The sequence below is a fragment of the Anguilla rostrata genome, chromosome 6, assembly GCF_018555375.3.
Source record: "Anguilla rostrata isolate EN2019 chromosome 6, ASM1855537v3, whole genome shotgun sequence".
Lineage (NCBI taxonomy): Eukaryota > Metazoa > Chordata > Actinopteri > Anguilliformes > Anguillidae > Anguilla > Anguilla rostrata.
The window spans coordinates 51,285,172-51,307,159 of record NC_057938.1 but is presented as its reverse complement, the minus strand read 5'-3'; the positions used below and the strand labels follow the sequence as shown (position 1 = coordinate 51,307,159).

The 21,988-nt window shown below is 51.3% G+C and overlaps 1 protein-coding gene across 1 annotated transcript in view; it reads right to left on the bottom strand.

Moving 5' to 3' along the window:
• nbas (NBAS subunit of NRZ tethering complex) overlaps positions 1-21,988 on the bottom strand; it is a 178,911-nt gene that overhangs the window by 47,534 nt on the left and 109,389 nt on the right. The window contains exons 44-49 of the mRNA XM_064340412.1: positions 18,503-18,753; positions 16,619-16,962; positions 10,637-10,855; positions 8,933-9,135; positions 4,915-5,004; positions 2,919-3,114 (exon numbers count right to left, since the gene is read on the bottom strand). Coding sequence (XP_064196482.1) covers positions 2,919-3,114; positions 4,915-5,004; positions 8,933-9,135; positions 10,637-10,855; positions 16,619-16,962; positions 18,503-18,753 — 1,303 coding nt within the window. The remainder of the gene's footprint in view (positions 1-2,918; positions 3,115-4,914; positions 5,005-8,932; positions 9,136-10,636; positions 10,856-16,618; positions 16,963-18,502; positions 18,754-21,988) is intronic.

The following is a 21,988-nucleotide window of genomic DNA, read 5'->3' as shown; positions in this document are numbered from 1 at the left end:
AAATAATTTTTTTTTAACCACTTCTTTGTGATTGCAGTGGGAGACGTCGCAGCCATATGGTCGCATAACTGACGGTTTTTTATAAGCATAGTGTGTACGCGTATGTGTGTGTGAGAGTGCGTCTGTATGCATGCATGTATAAACAATGCACACACACACGCACGCACGCATGCACACACACAAGCACACACGCTTATGCACACACACCATACACACACACACACACACACACTGAATGTGGCCATTAGGTGTTTTCTTGGAAATTGTGGTTCCCAGGATGAAGCCCCAGGAGGTGTAACATTGCATTTATTGCATTTATCTTTTAATAAACCTCAGACTTCCCTCTGTTGGCCTCTTTTACTCTACAGCGATGTAGTTAGCCAAACACATTACCGCACCAGGGCACAGGCAAGAAAGGTGAGAAAGCAAGAGTCCTCCACACCGTTTAGTTCAAATCTCCTGGATTTAGCACCTAATTCTTCAGCCAGGAGGGTAGACATATTCAGTGAAATCGGTGCACGGGTGGAAGAAGCACATGGCAGCACTGTTATGTTCTAACCCCTGGACTTGCCACCTCTAGGACAGGCTACAGAATTTCACACGGTTTCATATGGTGGACAGCCAGGGAAGGTGTTCAAAGTTCCGGTTTAGAGCACACACACACACACACACACACACACACACACACGCACGTCAGCGAGGTCCGTAAACGCTCCAAGACTTTTCGCTTCATTAGGCGCGAGTTACGCCAGTTTTCACCCAGTTTGATAAATCCGCCCCTAAACATCCACGTGACATTTATATGATGAAACACAAGATGCATACGTGTAAAGGCGCTTCATAAAGTCCTGACGGAAAAAAAGCGCTGGATAAAATCTTATTCATCAGCGAATCAATGGTGTGGAGAGTTTAAAAAAAATACAGCTCGGCTATACGCTGGAAAATAAATAATACATACGGAGAAACAGCCATCTGGATCTCTGAGCCAAAGTAATTAGTCTAATTAGATCAGTGGCAACTCAAATATCAGGGCCACTACTTCATTAAAGGACTATGCATACATCCAGCCGCCCGTCATTATATATACACCGTATGATATCCGCAACAACACAAATACCAATTCTGAAGTCACGGAAATATAACAAATCATAAATTAAAACAGTATGATAGAGTTAAACCCAGTGTGGCTAATGAAAAATCCCCATTGCAGCGCGAGAGATTAAAGACCTCTTAATGCCCTCTAATATCATTTTTATAAAACAATTTCATCTGAAACGGCTCAGCCCCTCAGAACGCAGGTGTCCCGGAGAGAGCGGGCCGACGCCCGAACGCGTTCGCTCGCGCTTTTTATTCGCCATGATTTCATCGTCGCCGCCGCCGGTGGCAGCCACGGCGACGGGGTTTTTTTTTTTTTTTTCGCGGTGGGGAAACGGAAAAGTGTAAACACCACTCAGATCCTGTCAAAATCCATATTCGCGCGGGGAGGAAAAGCACAGCGAGGGTGTTTCGCGTGTGGCGGGGAAAAAAAACAGCTAAAAAAACAGCTCGGATATTAACCGGCAGGTGAGAGAGACGTGCGGCTCGTTTTTTAATGATTAGTTTGGGGAGCGGGAGAAGCGCTTCATTCTGAAGCGCGTTCCCATCGGAAAACCAGGAGGAGCTTGATGGAGACTGGGGGAGTGAGGGGGGAGTGAAGAGGGTGGGTTGAAATTTCTGGAAAAAAAAGCCTTGGATAAACAAGGGATTTATCTCATTGGACATAGCCTTGAGGCCAATCAGTGCATTTCCCCCAAACCTGCTCCTGTAGTTTTAATTACTGTTGCTCATCTGGGCATCCTGGGTATTTTCTGTGACAAGTATATGACAGGAGACAGTGATATATTACACTTTTAAAAAGTTTTGGTAAAATGTTTAGTTCAACCACATCGTTTTCCTGCGAACCAGAGACAGCGTGGCTGTGCGGCCACGGCAAGACTGCTTCGCGAGGGCGGGGCGACGAAAGGGTTAAGCCCTTTTTTTTTGTCGCGGGAGCAGCGGCCAGGCTCGGCCGGCCTGTCTCCCGGGGTGACGGAATTTACGCGCCGCGGAAACCACCTCAAGCCCCGCGCCCCCAAATTAGGTTCACCGTCGCTCCCCCGATTCCAGAAGTTTCCACTCTCTCTCTCTTGGCCCCCATCTAAATGTCTTAAGTGGTTTGCGAAGAGCGAGAGAAGAGAGGCAGGCAGGCGGGCGGGCGGGCCGGCTGCTCTGATGTCACACTCGATGCCGTGATTGACGGGTCCGTGGGCAAATCGGCAGTGACGTGTAAAGAAAGATTGAGTCTTGTTTTTAACCTGGTTTTCTGTTCGGGGCCTGGAGTGGGGGCGGGGCGACGGACAGGATTCTCTTTGTTCGGTCGGAAAAACGCGGCGCATTAAGACTCGCTGAAGGATGAGTAATGGCCCCCTCCACCAGGGGTCAGCGGGTCTGTTCATCCCTCCATCCCTTTAATGCGTTTTAAAGAAGTAACAGGGAGGAGAGAGACACTCAGACAACCTTTAAAAAAAAAAACAAAACAAACTCAAACAAACTCTCCCACAGCGACGTGCGGAAAGAGAGCAGGATCGCGCCGGCAGCCCTTCTCCCTCACCGACCCGCACCCTCAGGAGCTGCCGCCCATCTGTGCCAACGGCCTACCGCACGGGCAGAAGGAACGGCTATATTTTAATATTCTGTAAACACCGGGGGTAAATGATATCGATTCGAGAAGCAATTACAGACCGCAGATGGTCAAATTTTTAAAACCCCACACAGATCAAAAAAGCGTCTGAATCAATCTTCGGGTTTTTCCTGGGGTGGTGCGTTCGTTGCTAGGGGGGACGGCGGTGGCGGCGGCGGCGGCGGGAGGAGGTGGCTCGGCGGGACGCGGCCACGCCTACCTGTCTGTGGGGCCAGCAGGACCGCAGCACGGCCTGGCTCCGGTAGAAGACCAGCAGCCGGGCGTCCCCCTCGCTCAGCCGAAAGACGCGCTCCAGGACCTGCAGCACCGCCGTGCGCGCCCGCACCGGCGGGACGGGGTCCGCGCAGAAGGGCCTCAGCCACGCCAGCACGTCGTCGGAGGACACCGCGCACCCCCTGAGAGAGGGGGGGGGGGGGGGGAGGGGGGAGAGGGAGGAGGGGAGAGAAGAGAGGAGGGAGAGAGAGAGGGGAGAGAGGGGGAGAGGGGGAGGGGAGAGGGAAGAGGAGGGAGAGAGAGAGAAAGGGGAGAGAGGTGAGCGAGAGAGAGGACAGAGAGAGAGGGAAGGGAGAGAGAGAGAAAGAGAGAGGGAGGGAGAGAGGGTTGAGTGAGAGAGAAAGAGAGAGGGGCAGAGAGTGTTGAGGAGAAGGAGAAAGAGACGGGGGAGAGAGACAGGGAAAGACAGAGAGGGGGAGAGAAAGAGAGACGGAGGGAGTCAGGGGAAAGAGAGAGAGAAAGTGTTTTTCAGACAATAACAATTTTGATACTCATTGTTTTTCTGTTGATTTATCTATCATCGTTTTGATATTGTAAGCACACTTGTCAGACAGTAAAAGCAGGCCATAAAACCAGTGATAACAACCAGGCTTCACGATTCAGGGCGACGTGAACAGCGAACGTACAGCGAGGCAGGCGGGCAGGCGGGCGGGCAGCAAATCAGTCAGCGCTGAGCGTCTGAGCGTGAGAGGAATCGGCAAAGCAGCCCCCGCTTACCGCCATTTACATTTATTATTATTATTATTACTGTCTCGAAAAAAAAAAAAAAAATCTACCTTTAACTTCACACAAACCTCCACATGAACAGTCCCCCCCCGCCCCCCCCCCGCCCCCGCCCCGCGGTCCCTGTCTGCTCTCCGTAATGGAGATTTTTATTTGGTTTTTTAACGATGATAAGCGAGTCTGTCAGCGCTCGCATGGCGGCCGGGCGCCCGTCGCCGATGTGTGACTGAACCCAATTCCGCCTCGTTTAGCTCCTTAGATTTCATCATCATCGGCGGCGGCGGCGGCGAGTCCTCAGATCCCGTCTTCAATCCGAGTCGCGTTGCCTGAGCGGCCAATCAGGAAAGCCAGCCGGGAGCGGCTAACCAGGTGCAGTGACATATGTAAATTCCTGCTACGTTTTCACATTTGACAGCTATTGTAATATGATCTGTAATATCTTATTGTTAGAAGTTATTTTAATACATAATCTTTTACGATGAGCTCTCCGCGGTTCGTGTTTGTTAGCCAGTATCTGCGGTGTACAGCATCTGAGGCCCTGTGTGAATTGGTCTTTTCCTTTTGGATACGTTTTTAAATGCCCCTTATAAGCACGTTAGAGCTGCAGCCTGGTGCTGTAGAACAGAGCACCGCCCCGTCCCGCCCTGTCCCCGCCCCCCACTGTGGTTCTGCAATGCTGGGGACTGCGCCCATGCACAGGCACGCCTTAGAAACCCCGTCTGCCGTCTGTCCTCCTAGCACAGAGATACACGCTGGGGCGCTCAGGGGCTGATCAGGACCACAGCTGTGCTAATGCTGCGGGCTGCGTGTAGCCTGACTGCGCTGATGCCAAAATGCTGATATTAGGCTGCGTAAATAACTGTGCTGATATCAGGCTGCGTAAATAACTGTGCTGATATCAGGCTGTGTAAATAACTGTGCTATCAGGCTGTGTTATCAAGCTGTGGAAAATGACTGAGCTGCTATCAGGCTGTGTAAAGGACTGTGCTGCTGATATCAGGCTATGTAAAGGACTGTGTTGATATCAGGCTGTGTATATGACAGTGTTGATATCAGGCTGTGTAAATAACTGCGCTATCAGGCTGTGTGAAGTACTGTGCTGATATCTGGGTGTGTAAATGGCCTTGTTCCCACATTTGTATGGTAAAACAGGAAACAGGAAATGCAGCAGCTTCTTCTGAGGCGTAGGGCCTGCTTACCCGTTCTGGACGTCTGCGTGCACCGACGTCACGATTCCCTCCAGCACCGTCAGGGGGTCTGTGCCGTCCGTCAAAGCACGTTCGTCTCCGCTGTGGAGGAACAGAGGAACGTCATCACCATCTGAAGGATCGGGGCAGACAACCAGACCACAAAACACTGCGTGTCTGAAGACTTTAGGCTTCTGGACTGACGTTCGTCTGAAGACGTTAGGCTATCGTATTAACATTCGTCTGAAGACGTTAGGCTTCCAGATTAACGTTCGTCTGGAGACGTTAGGCTTCTGGATTAACGTTCGTCTGGAGACGTTTGGCTTCTATACAGTATTAACGTTCGCCTGAAGACGTCAAGCTTTTGTATTAGTATTTGTCAGAAGATGCCGCATTACCGCCAGTCTCCACAGCCTAGCGCGGCGGCGTCGATCTTCGCACGGGTACAGCCGCAGCGGTGGCGCTAACCGCGGTGGAGCCGCCGCGCTCGGCAGAACAGCTGTGCGTGCGGTCCCCCCCGGCAGAGCCTCGCTCCTCCGCATGGCGGTACAGTAACACGCCGCCCAGCCGCCGCGGACGCCATTCCCAGAATTCCCAGCTGACCCCCCCCCCCCGGCGCTCCCGCCAGCAGCCGGGCTCCGCGCTAGGCTCATTACGGGGGATCATTTCTCACGGAGACGCAAATAAAGTGCCACTTAACCCCAGGCGCCTGTACGCAGGACGGGGGGGAGACGCGGGGGAAAGACAGAGCCGCAGAAAAAAAATTTTAAAAGAGGGAACGATCCAACGCTCCGCGCTGGCGTCCCCCGCTCAAAACCAGGGTCACGTTTTCCACGACTGTCCACAGACGAGGTAAATACAAAAACGAGTTTTAAATGATTAAATGTCTGCTATTTTTTTTCACCCCAGCATAAGAAATTGAGCTACCATGCAGGTAGAGCTGTGGATGCACCTGACAGTGAATTAAACCCAGAAATAACTCTCACTACACTGCTTAATGCAGCTGAGAAAGCAAATGAGCTTCCTGTAATATCAATACTGCTAGTACTACAACTACGCTATTACTAGCATACGGCCACTCACAAATGCTTTAAGGACAGTAGAGTAGCAGGTAAGCCTGTTTCTCTGGGTGCTGAAGCCCATGGGTTAAGGAGTAAGGGATGTTTATTAGACCACCTCACACACTGCATATTTCCCATTTCAGTCCAATAAAATAAATAAGTGCAGTAAATTCAGCTCTGCACACCTTGTTTTCATCTCTGCTTTAAAGCTCTTTTTATTAAGCCACAGCACTCCCCCCCCCCCACACACACACACAAACATACACATACGTATGCATGCACACACACAAACATACACACACCACACACAAACACACCCACGCACACACAGACGCCCATGCACGCACACAGACACACAAACACCCACAAACGCACACATACACACACACACACACAGCTCATAAGTTCTGCAATGTGAACCAAAACTGCCTAATAGGATAAGCACAACACTACTGAGGTTCTCAGTTTTTTTTTTTCTTTAACCGACATGTTAAATTTTTATCATCTCCCGTTATTCCCAGTGCAGATGCGTGCCAGCTACGAGCTCCAAGGTGAGAGCAGAAAAAGCCATTGTGCAATTAACCTGATAAATCCCCTGTGGACTTCATTTCTCGACTAAACTTAAAAAAAAAAAAAACCACGAGTCTCATCTTTGGGGAGGGAGGGGGGTGAGGGGGTGGATGTCTGTTGTTGTCCCACGAGCGGCAAGCCGGGGAGAAAAAAAAAGCAGAGTTCAAACGAAATAAACCAAATAAAAAAAAAACGTTAATTATTAAAGCGACTAGCACGTAGCTCTCCGCTCAACCGCCACTGCTTTCAAACTCGCTTTAATGAGGAAAGGCCGGTTAATCTCACGCACGGGGAAGCACCTGACTGGCCGAGAGAGAGCGCGAAACGGGCACGGGCGACGCCTCGCACCTGTCCGCCAACTGGACTTTTTCATCTATTCATTTTTTTTTTTTTTTAAACTGAAACTGCCAGAGGCCACTTGACTGAGCCCAACTAAACATGTGGTTATACTCGCTTTTAATCTGCCAACCGACCAATCACGTCCTCGTCACGCTGCCTCCGAGCGGCGCGAGGGCGTGTTTCCCACCGCGGCTTCACACTCCGTTCCCCTCGCCGTTCCGCGTTGTTTAAGGTGCGCTACGTTAGCGGAATAAACACGCACACGTTTTCGTTTATATCCGCCAATCTCCACGCGTTCCCTCAGAACATCCGCGGGGATAAAGGCGTTAAGCGAAATCGATCGGGCGGACGTGGAAAGCGCGCGTGTGTGAGCGTGCGTTAACACCGTAAGGAACGGAGGACCCGCGACGCCTGCCAATGATTCACCAAGAACGACTTCTCAACAGCCCGCAGAGCTGAATATTAATTAGCCGGCTCCCTTGGTAAATACAGGACCTTTTCTACAGCTCTCTTCCCGAATCAGACCCCTGCAAAGAATATCTCTGGCTTTGATTCTCCTGATTAAACTGTAAGGGTCTTCTTTACGAATTCATGGCACTGTTAAATAAATAAACGGTCCGGCGGCGGGTAGCCCGAACGGCGCTTTTAGTGTTATGACAGGTTTTTTTTTTTTTCGCGGGTCCATCTGGTCCTGGAGCAAAAGACTGCACCGAGCCCAAAGAACAAAGAACCTTAACTTGCACAATTTGGGTGAACTTCAATCTGGCATCCGAAGCTCTCTTTACTTTTCTTTTTTTAAAACTTGAGAATGGGTGTCCTGGCCATTTAAAGGAGAAAAGTGAAGGGACTTTTAAATTTTTTAAAAAATCAATAGTTCAGCACCTGACTCGCAGGAATTACTGTTTGGGACAGCGCTCGTGATTCGTCTGCAGTAAAAACGCGACGCCTTAACTGCTGCTATTTTTCCATAGACTGCGTTGTTGCCGTTCTCGTTGTTAGTGTTAGTGTTAATCAGTTTAACCTACAGGGTCCAAGTTGAACTACGCGGTCGTTCCCTGCACTTGGACCGGTACTTCTCTCTAGGGTTTTTCGACACACTTGTTCCTGGTTATGGTTATACACTTTGTTGTACGTCGCTCTGGATAAGAGCGTCTGCCAAATGCCTGTAATGTAATGTAATGTAATGCCTGTAATGTAATGTAATGTAACGTAATGCCTGTAATGTAATGTAATGCCTGTAATGTAATGTAATGTAATGTAATGTAATGTAATGTAATGCCTGTAATGTAATGTAATGTAATGTAATGTAATGCCTGTAATGTAATGTAATGTAATGCCTGTAATGTAATGTAATGTAATGTAATGTAATGTAACGTAATGAGCTCCAGCCCTGTGGGTGAGCTCCAGCTCTGTGGCTGTGCTCAGACAGAAGGCCTTTTGCTCCAGACGGAACGCCTGCAGCCCGTCGTCCGGAGATAATGGCGGAGCCGGGGCTGCCCTCCCTCCCGGTGCATTCTGTGACCGGCTACGTGTCTGTCTCCCCCTCTCTCTCTCTCTGTCTCTTTTCCTCTTTCTCTGTCTCTCTCCATCTTCCCCCTCTCACTCTCTGCCTCTCTCTTCCTGTGTCTCTCTCCATCTTCCCCCCCTTTCTGCCTTTCTTTCTCTTTCTCTCTCTGCCTTTCTCTTTCTGTCTCTCTCGTTCTCAGTCTCTGTCTCTCTCCGTCCCTTCTCTTCTCTCCTTGTCTCTCTCTTTCTGTCTCGCTCTTTCTCTTTCTATCGCTGCCTCTCTCTCAGTCTCTCTCTGTCTCTTCCCCTCTCTCCTTGTCTCTCTCTTTCTCTTTCTATCGCCGCCTCTCTCTTTCTCAGTCTCTCTTTCTGTCTCTCTGTCTCTTTGTGAGAAACAGGCGGGCAGAATGGGTAGTTCTGAGACTGTAGCGGCCTGTTTCTTCAGGCGACCTCCACCAGATTTAGCCAGGCTTGAGGTTAATGAAAAAGTAAAAGGGCAAAAGAGTGAAATGAGAGTGTGGGTGGGGCGGGGGGGGGGGTTGGTGGGGGGGTACCTCAGGGCCGAGACGACCCTCTGGATGGCGTCCTGCACCACTTTTTTCGGGGAGATGTCCAAGGGGCCCACGGCCACCTCCAGCAGCTGCTGCACGTCGCCAAGCGGGCGCCCGTCCATCAGCATGGTTACCGCCAGGAGGTGGATCTTCTCCCCGTCCGATCTGGACACGTCATATAGACGGCTGTACTTCTGCGAGAGCTCCTGGAATGGGGGGGGGAGAGAGAGAGAGCATGCAAGTGAGAGAGTGTGAGAGAGAGAGAAAGAAAAAAGAGAGAGGAAGAGGGAGATGGAGAGAGAGAGAGAGAGAGACAGAGACAGAGGATGAAAGGAAGATGGAGAGAGAAAGAGAGTGAGAGAGCAAAAGAGAGAGCGTGCAAGTGAGAGAGAGAGTGAGAATGAGAGAGCGTGAGAGAGAGTGAGAGAGAGTGAGAGAAGAGAGAGAGAGGGAAAGCAACACTTGGAAATAAAACTGCTGCCTTCCTACATCCAGCTGCCTAATGCAGCAGCTCTGGCTATTTTCACAAATGCAACTGACAGTGTTTTTTTTCTGCTTACAACAGCTCCTCTCTCCTCGCAGTCTCTGGTCAATAACTTTGCTGGATTCATACTGGGGGGGGAGGGGAGGAGGAGGAGGGCGGGGGGGGGGGGGGTGAACACCGGCTCAAATAGATGTCCTTGTGCCTTGAGTTAAAAGGCACTGCGGAGAGCTGCGAGAGATTAAAAAAGCGGTAAACTGCATCAATAACAGCCACCCACCTGCTGCACAGACGCTACGCCCAAACTAACGGTCTCAGAGAGGTAAGATTTTAAACAGCTATTGACTTTCTCAAGAAATCCATAAAGTTTTTTTTTACCTAAAAACCTGGCGCTTCATGTAAATGATTGCGGTAAGATCAAACGCGGATCTCTATCTCAAAATCTCAGATGACCTCGCCTGGGTCTCCGTGACCGCGACGGGTAAAAAAAAGGGTCGGCAGATACCGAGCCGAGCGGCCTGATCTTCCTCGCCGCGACGCCGCGCGTTCTCATCGTCTCCCTCATCCACGCCGAAACGAACGCGACCGCGGCAATCGGCGACGAAGCGGGCCAAACCGAACAGGGGAGGGGCAAAACCGGGGGCCGCCATTGGCTGAAAGCCAAAAAGCGGCGGCGAGAGAGCTGTTAAGCCAATCAAAAGGGTCGACCCTGAACGAGGCCCCGGCGGACGGCGCGGGGATAATCGGCCTGCTCTGAACGCTGACGGATGACGACGCTCTTATCTGCTCGCTTCTTCAAAAAAAAAGAAGTAAAAATAAATAAATAAATAAATAAAAGGCATTCGGCATTTGGGGGGAAACTAGGGATTCAAGTGCTGAAGCAGACTGCAAACACAACATCAGAGAGAGGGGAAAAAAAGCTGTCTCACTATCTCCCTCCATCCCTCCATTTCATCTTCCTACGCAGGCTCTCTACAGCCCGCGTTCCTTCTCCTCCTCCCCCTTTATCCACCTCTTTATCGCACTCTCTTTCTTCAGCCCCTCACTCTCTCTCTCACACACTCTCTCTCTGTCTGTTTTTCTCCCCCCAATCTCTTGTCTCTCATCTCTCTCTCTCCCTCTCTCGTCTTTCCCTCTCTCTCTCTCAGTCTCTTGTCTCTGTGTACCTTCCTCCCTCCCTCCCTCAGAGGAGGAGGAGCAGAGGAGGAGGTCTCGTTTCTCCTCACCTCCTTGCTGCTCCTGAGGGAGGCGATGAAAGGGTGACTGAGCGTGTCCAGGTGGGCCAGGGACTGCTGGAGGTGCTGCAGGGCCTGGTCGAAGGCGGCGGCGGAATGTTCCGGAAGCTGGCCGCTCTCGTCGCCGCCCTTCTTCCGCGACTTCTCGCTCAACTGCCTGACCGCCTTCAGGGCCCGCTTAGTGACCTCCCGCCGGGCGTCCACCGACAGCTGAGCAGAGGAGGGGAGGAGAAGAGGGGAGGAGAAGAAGGGAGAGGCGGATCAACGCGGGACCGGAGTGAAGAGAGGAGGCCTCCTTTCATGATCTTATCTTACGCAAGGGAACACACAGACACGTACACATACAGAAAGGCACACACACACGCGCACACACACACACACGCACATGCACACACACACACACACGCACACGCACACGCACACACACGCACGCACACACACACACACACAGATACACGCACGCACACACACACACACAGATACACACACATAAACACACACGCACATGCACCAGCATACAGATGCAGGACTGCAGACAAAATATACGGCTGCTGTTTACGGGCACTCAGACTCCCACACACGTACACAGGTCCCCAGAGACTCTACACGGTGTGTGAGCACCGCTCCCTAAGGCTGAGACACAGACATAATATTTATACACTGTTTATTAACACCCACACACAGTATGTACACACTGTTTATTAACACCCACACACAGTATGTACACACTGTTTATTAACACACACACACAGTATGTATAGACTGTTTAACACACCCACACACAGTATGTATAGACTGTTTAACACACACACACACACAGTATGTACACACTGTTTAACACACACACACAGTATGTACACACTGTTTATTAACACCCACACACAGTATGTTCAGACTGTTTAACACCCACACACAGTATGTACAGACTGTTTAACACACACACACAGTATGTACACACTGTTTATTAACACACACACACATATACAATAAGTACAAACTGTGAAACAGACATAACGTACACGCACACACACACTTCATACTGCATTCATCACACATAGGACCCATATGTCTAGACTGTATGACAGATGCACAAATGTACACACATGCACCTACTCGAACCATGCAGAGAACCACCAGAAAAATTATTCCAGAGATGAGGCAGGCGAAATCGGAAAAACTGGAAACCGACTCACCCTAAAGGCATTTCAGGATTAAATTTAAAGGGCCCCCCCTTCTCCCCCTCCCTTTTTTTTTTTTAATCGACACAAATTGTGACGACCATATGTTTTCCATGGTCGCTAGAGTACGTAAATGAATTCAAATTGGTACAGAGGATTGGGATGCCGGGGGGAAGGGGGGGGGGTTTGTTCTTTTTACCAGACGCTCAAGCTCGAGTCACACGAGGATATTTTAAACATCCTATATTCTTCTCCCGGTCCCCCAGGACTCCGTCGCTTAATAAGATCTACAGCACGTTTCTAATTTCATTCTGCTCTTTTTTTTTTTTAAGAGGGAGAGAAAATGGGGGATTACAGTGAGACCGCAGCAGTGTGGCCTGATTAGTCTTCAGCGACACACGAACGGCTTCATCGGGGCCCATTTCTATGTGCGTCGCGTGAAGGATTGTGGGTAAAGCTACGCGGTGAGTGTCACTGGACCTCGGCCATCGATCGGTTGCTCGCATGGACAGTGATGCCTGCCCCCCCCCCACCACCCACCCCCCCAATAAGGCCAAGCCTGCACCCATTAAAGAAGGGTGGTGGTGGTGGGGGGGGGGGAGGGTGGGGGGAGCAGGGTTGGGGACCTGGTGGAGCCAGAGAGAAGGAATCCATTGATTGCGGAGGGGAAACTAATAGTGCTGCGGGATCTCCGGGCGAAATGAGGAGCAGAGTTTGCGGCTCCTGCACTTTCCCGTATGGATTTTCAGTTCTGATTAGGCGCAGGCTATCACCGTCCGAGGCGAAGGGCTCCTCGGCGCGATAATCTCCGGTTAAAGAGGGACGGTGGGTCGGAACGACCGCCGAGGGTCTGAAATTAATGGGCCGTGCGGGGAGAGCATCAATCACGTCTTCTTTTAGTCCCCCCCCCGCCCCTGCCAACGGTCCCTATGGATACCGGCCGGAAGTGCCGCAGTACGCGACAGCTGCTCAGTGTAAACGAGAGCTAGCCGAACAGGCGCTAACAAGACAGACGCTAGCTGGACAGGCTAATGGGACAGAAATGTGTTTTAACATGTGCTTTATAAATAAAGTTGACATGGCTTCACTTGTCCTCCCATTCCCACCCCACAGCGCTCCCCTCCTTTCGAATCAATTCAGGTCCTGATGTTTTTACGGCTATTTTATGATTTATGTTTCTCTTCTGAAGGCTCATCACGTTATTTCCTGTGCATTTTAGAATTTGTGTTTTGGTTCTTTGTTAGCGCAGTTAACGATTTAGTGATGCTGCATCTTTAATGTCGCTAGTCAGGCCTGGCAATATTAGTCATGTAAATCAGGTGAACCCAAGCTGTTCTTCTCTTCAGTTGCAAGTTGCTCCGGGTAAGAGCGCCGGCTAAAAGAACACGATGTTGATATAACTGTCAGGCCGTAGGTGAAAGGACTGGTCACGATGCCAGGTCCATTTTAAGCGCTGACATTGTTCATTTCTCAAGAATCTTCATGACAATCATCTAGCCGCGCTCTGGGGACTGGGGGTCAAATATCCATGGCAACAGTTCGTCGGGAAAGCACACAAACACCTTCAAGATGCCTGTCGGCAGGTGTAGGTGTATTAATAAGACAAACATGAAGCTCTGAAGTGTAACCTTTGTTGGGGGCAAAGAGAAAAACACCCGAATGTGTGAAAGAAGCCTATTTCAGTTGAGGATTTACAAAAAACTGTTTTTACAAGATTTTTCTCTATGACTGAAAAGCCTGCTTATTCTCCCTGTTTACACTCACACCAACGAATCGCATTTTATAATATCTATCCTCCACTCAAAGCTGTTTGTATTAAGCATGTTGTGGTATGTGTGCTTGGGAATATGATACGTATTAACCCTTCGACATTGTCAAAGCAAATAACTTGAGGACAAGCTTGTGTGTTTGAATCTATATAAACCACACAGTCACTCATTCTATTTTAGTGCTGCCTGGTGGACCTCACAATGCAACAACACAGCCCGCACCTTCCATCACACACACAGGAGCCTGCAAAGGAGGGACACAATCTGTCCCCCAAGCAGACAAAATGAACACGCACATACACACACACACACACATACAGTACAAGGTTCAGTAAAAAATCAACTTTTACAGAGTACGTATGGTCCCAACTGGAGTTGAATTAACACTGGAAATTTTACTGCTCACACACACAAAAGGATACACACGAGTACATAATCACTTTACTGACACATCACAGGTAGCCGTGACCACTGTATTTATTGAACTATACTTGCAATGTATGGCAATTCCTTTTCTTCTCCCACCTACTGCCTGCCCCCACCCCATCCCTCCCCCCCCCCTCCCCCCCCATTGCTCATTAAGCAGGCCTTTGAGCCCAGGTTGTTTCTCAGCCCCGTCTCCAGCTCTCCCAGGTGCTGGACAGGAAACAGAGGAAGTACAAAAGTACAGGAGATGACGCATGCAGCCGGCCACTCAAGAGGACAAGGCCCTTTTTCTCCCCTCTAACGAGAGCATTTAAATGCTAAATGTCAACCTGACATGTAGCCGACCTCTGCCGATATCCGGCCAAGCCCTCCTGACCAACCAGACAAACACAATTTCACATATTCTCAGTTTAAACGCTTCCTATAAAAAGCACTTTCAGAGATGTGCGTCATCTTTGCATTTAGCGGACTGAGCAGAGTGGTTGCTGTCTTCTCTGGAGCTCATACTAAAATCGCCTGAGAGCTGTGCTCCGGTGGTGGTTTCTCCGGCCACCTGGGTAGTCTCACTGCTGGTTTCTCCCCGCTGGTTTCTCTCCGGGCCCTTCAGAACACCGAGCTCCCATTAGTTTATTCACCGTTCTCTTCGGCTGTAACAGTTATATTCTTAAACGGGATCCATCTCCCCCTTTAATGAAGCCTACAGGCTTTCACAGCCTCGCTCGTCTGGGGCTCTTCGGCTGCGGCTAACGTGTAGGCCGCTCGGTGCTACGCGGTAATGCATCGACAAGGCCTCATGCAGCTTCCCTCTCACTCCAGTGCAGGATAATAATAATAATAATAATAATAATAATACATTGTATTTATATAGCGCCTTTCCACAGCCCAACAAAGTTAAACGGGTAAAAACCAGGAAGTGCAGCAAATACAGAAGGCATGGGAAGAGCACGGGATTGGCTTCGCCAACTGCAGCACGGCGCTAGTTAGCCCTAGCGAGAGGCGACGGGTCGGACATCTTATCGAGCGGGCGAAAAGGCGAGGCGGCGGCCCGAGACCGCGAAGAGATCGCCGGCTTGTCTCTCTTTCCGGAAATTTCCCTCAACGCGTCGGCGGCATCGGCAAGCCTGCTGATAACGATTAACTCTGAGTTTGTTGTTTTTTTTTTGGGGGGGGCAGAAAGTCGATGGTGGAAATAGAGTTGCACGGTTGCATCTTATTGGGTTTGTTTTAAGCATTAGGCTGCTTGTCAGGGGCAGGGACACCATGGCGAATCTGTACGGTATTTAAACCGAAAAGTCAGAGGGCTGGGGAGAAATTTCATCACCAGAAAACCCCATAACGCCCCTCCCCCGTCCCCCAACAACATCCCCCCTGCTCCGCTGAAATCTCACACATTTGTAGAGCCGAGCTCATTTTCGGGAGAGGTTGCCTGCTTGTCTTGTGAGAGCTGGCAGCGCTCTCCGCCCCCCCCCACCCCCCAAGCCCCCCCCCCCCCCCCCGAGCTAGCTGCCATACGCAGCGCAGGGAAGATCTCATTTATTTACACATTCACACAGCGTGACGGGGAGGCTGAGAGGACCTCCACGCGGCGTTCGGAAACCTGCAGGAGGACAGATTTCCACAACCGCCCCACCCCCAAACCCCCCACCCCGTTCCGCCGGCTGACAGAAGAGACTAGCCGCGCTAGGCCAGCCCGGCGCGACTGCAGGCGGCCTGTCGGTCCGCATTAACCGCGGCTGAAATGCGCTACTGCCACCTCCGCCGCCGCCGCGAGGCTCGGTTCTGGAGACTCGCTGTGTCAGTGAGCAGCACTGGGGGGGGGGGATGGGGGGGCAGGGGGGCTTTCTAAAACGGAAACGTCTTGGAGGACCTCAGAGCAGCTGGCTGAGACCCAGAGGGACCGTCAGAGGGAATGCTTGCTGTTCGGTCCGATCGATTTTCCCGCTTGCACATGCTAAGGAGCATTCATTTCGGGGGACAGTGCGTCACTTTCAGCACAAAGGTCACCACTTTAAAGATTTAGCCATAATTTTCACCTGCATTCCCAGGGGGTAATGATGGTCTAGGAGAAGCAGCTGGTTCATCGTAACAGCCAATAGAACAACGTCAACGGTGAGTGGTGGATGCTACTTCTCATTAGCACCCACAGGGAGCCCAGAAGTACAGCTGGAAACTACCCACCAATCACTGCCTGCGTAGTCCTGCGGGTTGTCATCAACATGACTGGTGGAGCTCCTGCGTTCTCCAGCAGCAAGATTTCATAAAACGGCCGTCAGATCCATTATTTGGGCACGTCCACAGAAACTGACATTAAAGCAGCAGGATATTTGCTTGGTAGAGTCCAATACAGCCGTGTAATACACACGGATATACGCTTTTAAAACCGTCAGGAGGAAATAAACCCATAATCAGTCTCTATTACGTAGCTATACTGGACTCCACCACGCAAACATCCAGAGTTCGTAAGGGCAGTAGCCATGGAATCGTCCGTTTTATTATCGCTGCCCAGCAGGCCCGTGGCGCGTCCGAACGGCATCCCGTCCGCCCGTACGCGGGAAGGGAGGAGAGGCTTACCGCCAAATCCCGCGAGGGGGCGGACTCACCAGCTCGGCGGCCTCGGGGGAGAACGTCACGCCGTCCACGAAGGCGACGGCGTCGGCGGGAACGAGGCGGTCCAGGTACTTGGCGCAGGCGTTGTACGCCTGGAGGAACTCCGGTTCGGACCGCGGCGGCGTCTTCAGCAGCTGCGCGTCGCCCTTCCAGAAGAGCTTGCCCAGCCAGGCGGCGTGCACCGCGCTGGAGGACAGCGCCCCCCCGTGGCCGGAGGTGGCGAGGGGCAGGCGGGAGGTCAGCTTGGAGATGGACAGCACGTTCTGGCTGGTCAGCACGGGCTCCAGGGCCAGCAGGGGGTCCGAGTCCTCGTCCGTCAGCTTCCTGTAGTCCAGGCCTGCGGGTTCGCGGGAAAACAAACAGAGAGACAGCGAGCCGCGTTAAAAAACCGCCGACCCGATGCCTTTGCGCCCCGCCCCGCGTGTTTGCGGAGTACAGCCGACCCCCCCGCGTTCCCTCCGGCCTTCCCCCTCCTCGGCCCGACGGCTCGCCCGCCGTCCAATAAAATACTGTTTGCACACAAACACAGCAAGCCGCAGTGTGCCCGTCGTCCCTGACAACCACACTGTCTCAACAGCTTTTTTATTTTTATTTTTTTTTGCCGCAAGTGTTACGACTCGACACTCGGACGGTGTGACACTATTGGTTTGCGGTAGACTGTGACTCAGCCCGTTCGGCTGTCCGTTCTGCGTAACCGCAATACTTATTCTGGATAATAACTAAAACTATTTGCATTTTTATTTTGGTGTTTTGAATGCTGTGTGGGAAAAGTGCCCTATACTGCAAATAAATATTATAATTAGAATTACCCGCTAAACTTGTTAAATTAACTATATTCCGCTTAGAAATTGGCTTACAGTACTGTGGCAAACCCACAGTTCCTTTTAACAGAAAATCCCATCAACACCACGGCTTCCAGAGGCATACTAAATACCGCCAGTCTATTAAAGGTATGAACTCAGAACCCCGAAAAACAAACCACAAAACTCCAAATAAGTGTCAGTGGCAGAAATACACACTGCGCCATTTCCAAAGCTATCGTTATTCCGCAGTAAGAGCGGCGTGGCGGTATCTGGGAGGGAAAATGACGGGGGAATTGGGCTCGCTGTGGGTGGGTGGGGGTGGGGGGGATGGGGGGGGTGGTTCCCAGTCGTGGGGGCCACCATCGTACCCGTGAGCGAGGCACTCGATCTGAATCGCTTCGGTGAAAACACTCGGCCGTGTAAATGGACTGTAGAAGAAGAAGAAGAAGAAGAAGAGAGAAATGCTTGCGGGCGACTCTGGATAAGAGCTGTTCAACGGGGCGAAATGTAGATGTAACGTAAAGCGGACCCAGACGCTCATGATGACAAAAGGCTGACAGATGGACAGACTTATGGGGGTGGGGGGGGATTAAATATTCATTCTGCGGCTCTGGGGTTATGCTTGTGCTATGAGATTGACCTAAGCGTTGTGCTGTGAGGGTGGGGGGGGGGGGGCGGAGAACACGGAATGAGGACTGCCGGGGGCTTGGACACACGCGGACGGGTGACACGGCGGCTCAAAAGGACGGCTTCGGCGACACGTCGCTCGTCGGAGGCCGCGTCAACGCAACATGACCCTCAGCGAGCAGGCCGCCGCCCGTCACTTTAGAACATGTCTCTATCCAGCCCCTCCCGTCCCCAGCCCGCCCCGCCACCCAGCCCAGCTCCTGAAACGGGCTCTGACGTGCCCCCCTGTCCTACGTCGGAAGTCGTATTGCACGCACATGAGATCGCCCCGCGTTTCCCTGGCGAGCGACAGAGACGCGCTTGGCGGACGCGCGGGATTGGCCCCCGTTTCCCCGGCGGGCGAGAGAGACACGCGTTTGGCGGGCGCGTTTGGCGGAGGCGCGGTACCTGTGGCCACGGCCTTGAGCTTCTTGAGCAGCTTGACGTGCACGTCCGGCTTGATGGCGCTGGGCACCAGCTCCGCGCAGCCGCAGCTCTCCAGCAGGGTGAAGTAGTACAGCAGCCGCGCCAGGTCCGTGCCCGCGATGCTCGGGTACACGTACTTGGTCATGTGATCGTGGAACGCCGCCGGGTCGCCCCGCAGCGTCTCGAACAGGCCCAGCGCCGCGCTCCGGCTCTCGATGTCCTTCGTCGAGAGTCTGAAAGAAAAAAAAACGTGATGAGAAAGAGGTAAGCCTGTGTTTTATTCCTTTATTTTACCAGATAGGGACATCATTCTCTCGAACAACTACAAGTTATTTTAACTGCTTCAGAGTTAAACGGCATCAAATAAACCAAAATGAGGCTTTTATACCCACAGGTGGCTTCTACGGAAGACATCCCTGCAGGTTTAACTAAAAGGGACAATACTGCTTGCGTCCTCAACCAATCAGCAGCTTGCTCTAAAACATGTGACCAAAACAAATCTTACTTAAACACTAATTGGGATATGAAAGATTTTGGTCTCTCACAGCTTGAGTTTAACCAGGCTTGTGTTTATTACTCTGCTAAACCATTAAAACAGATGCAGTAAAAAAAAAAAAAAAAAAACTTTCAGCCAATGAGAGCATGAATAAAAAATAAAAAAAGCCATTTCCTACTTTCGCAAATGACCACATGTCCGAGGCAATATACAAAACAAACGTTTAACAGCCACCGTAAATCAAACATCGTAGATATGGATTTTAGCGTTGCCATTTTGTCCCCCCCCCCCAGCTCTGTCTATTTACATAATTTATGTTAACTCTGACTTCATAACTTCAAATTTGACTACATCTGCAGCTTTCCCTAATTGAATGCCTTTTGAGCAAAGATAAACAGCTTTTCTTAAAGTGATAAATATTCAAGGCTCTCCCGTCTCTTGAATTCTGATGCAAGCAAATGTTTTATAGAGTTGCGTTATCAATAAATTACACGTAGTATCTTTAATGGTGCCAGGAAACACATTCGGCGAAAGTCTGCTGGGGGGAGGCTCGCTATCCTGAGTGTGGGGTGGGTAAACATCCTAATCCTGCCCCCCCTCAACCCCCCCCCCCCCACCCCACATCCAAGCTCTTCAAATTCAACTTCATGACAAACAGCCGACAAAGTGAAGTAACAGAGCTACAGCATGAGTATGAGTCACCGGCGACGAGCCAAGAAAGTAACACAAGAAAACAAGATTTGGGCGGGTGGGGTCCGCTTCCGACGAACGCCTGGAGCTAGCGTAGCGGGAGCTAGCCCCAGGCTTAGCGCCGCTGCGCTCCGGCGCGCTGAACACCATCGACCGCGGCAAGGAGTGCGGACGTGTTGCCCCCCCCCAACCCCCACCCCCTCGAATTTTGACCGCCGGATCCTTCGCTCGCTCCTTGAAATAAAAACAGAATTAATTAAACGTAATGAATCAATAAATTAACTTCATAAAAGAAGAAGAGTGGAAAGAGCCTGGGGTGCCAGAGAACGTGGTTCGGGGGGGGGGGGGGGGGCACTGGGGTGGGAGGGGGGGTGGGAGTGAGGCGTCTGGAGGCCTCGCTCCTTTGGGTGAGGCTCCGGGCCCCCCCCCTGGAGGACCTCCAGGCTCTGTCTCCAAACGGCAGAGTGAGAGCTCTGAAGAAGCATCCGGAAGGAGCTCTTAATAAGCCAGACATTAACACTGAAAAGCACATAAAAATCAATACCCCGCAAATGAGAAGATATTTAACTTTTGCTCTTTGGGAAATATAGCACTCTCTCTCTTTCACACACTCACACACACACAAAGACTCACATAAGCACATGCATGCAAAATCAGTTACACTCTCTCTCGCTCCCTCTCTCTCTCTCTCTCACACACACACACACACACACACACACACACACACAGACTCACATAAGCGCATGTATGCAAGTGCAAAAACACAGTTACACTCTCTCTCTCTCGCTCCCTCTCTCTCTCTCTCTCTCTCACACACACACACACACACACACACACACAAACCCAAACCACCCCAAAAACACACATGTACGAACACACAGACAATCACACACTGCACACCCGCCCCAAGACAGACAGACAGACACACACACATATGCACACACACACACACACAAACACAAATACACACACACAAACACTCTAGAGCTATGCTCTCCAGCTCTACTGGGGCTAAACCGGGAGGACAACCCAGCTGTGATGTCACTAAAACAGACATAATGGGAAGGAGAAGGAGAAGAAGGAGGAGGAGAAGAAGAAGAAGAAGGAAGAGAAGAAGAAGAAGGAGAAGAAGGAGAAGAAGAAGCAGCAGCAGGAGCAGCAGCAGGAGCAGCAGCAAGAGCAGCAGCAGCAGGAGCAGCAGCAGCAGCAGGAGCAGCAGCAGCAGGAGCAGCAGCAGCAGGAGCAGCAGCAGCAGCAGCAGCAGCAGCAGCAGCAGCAGCAGCAGCAGGAGCAGCAGCAGCACATTCACAGCGAGCGCTGAGGGAGCCCGTCAGCCACGCCCGCCTGATGTAATCTCGCCAGGAGAACATCCCGGCCCCCTTTTTCCGACGCCTGCCTAACACGCTTTGCTTTCACGCCCCCCCGCCGTTTAATTAACATACTCATTAAATATGCATGCAATCCCAAATCTGGGCGTGTAACGGTCCGATTACGAGTTACGCACGGAAAAAAAAAACAAAAAAAACAAAAGCGTTCCGACGGAAAGGCCTGGGGAACCCTCGTTTCCACGCGCTGAATCGGTTTCACGCGCCGAATTACGGATAAACGACTTTCTAATTACTTTCTATTTATACGCGCGGCACGAGCGGCGAGAATTAGGAGCCCGCGCGAACACCGCGGTTCTGCCGCTCTCCCAAGCCAGAGCCTGTTTCCGCTTATTCGCCCCGTCATGCTGAAAGATCGGCGGGATGCACTTGGCGGGGGGGGGGTCTGTGACAGTTATTCCGCCGCTCTGGCACCGGCTCTGGGCGACTGCGGCTTCAGCTGTTCCCGCGGAAACGGGGGGGAGGAGTTTCGCGGGAGGACAGCGGACCGCATCGTGTGAAATAATCAGCCGTCCTGTCAGGGCTGGGTCTAAAGGCCCCGGCTCTCTGGTCTGTACTGTCCTGGAATATATCCTCTCAGGGTCTCTCTGCATCTCTGTACACATAGACCGACACACACTCAATACAGCGTACTGCTCAAACACAAACATAACCTAACATAACACAACACAACACATCTCTGCATCTCTGTAGAGATAGACCAACGGATACACAATACACAACACTGCTCAAACACAAACATAACGTAACATAACACAACTCAGCACAACAGCACACATCTCTGCATCTCTGTACACATAGACCGACACACTCAATACAGCGTACTGCTCAAACACCACATAACAAACACAACACAACACATCTCTGCATCTCTGTACACATAGACCGACACACACT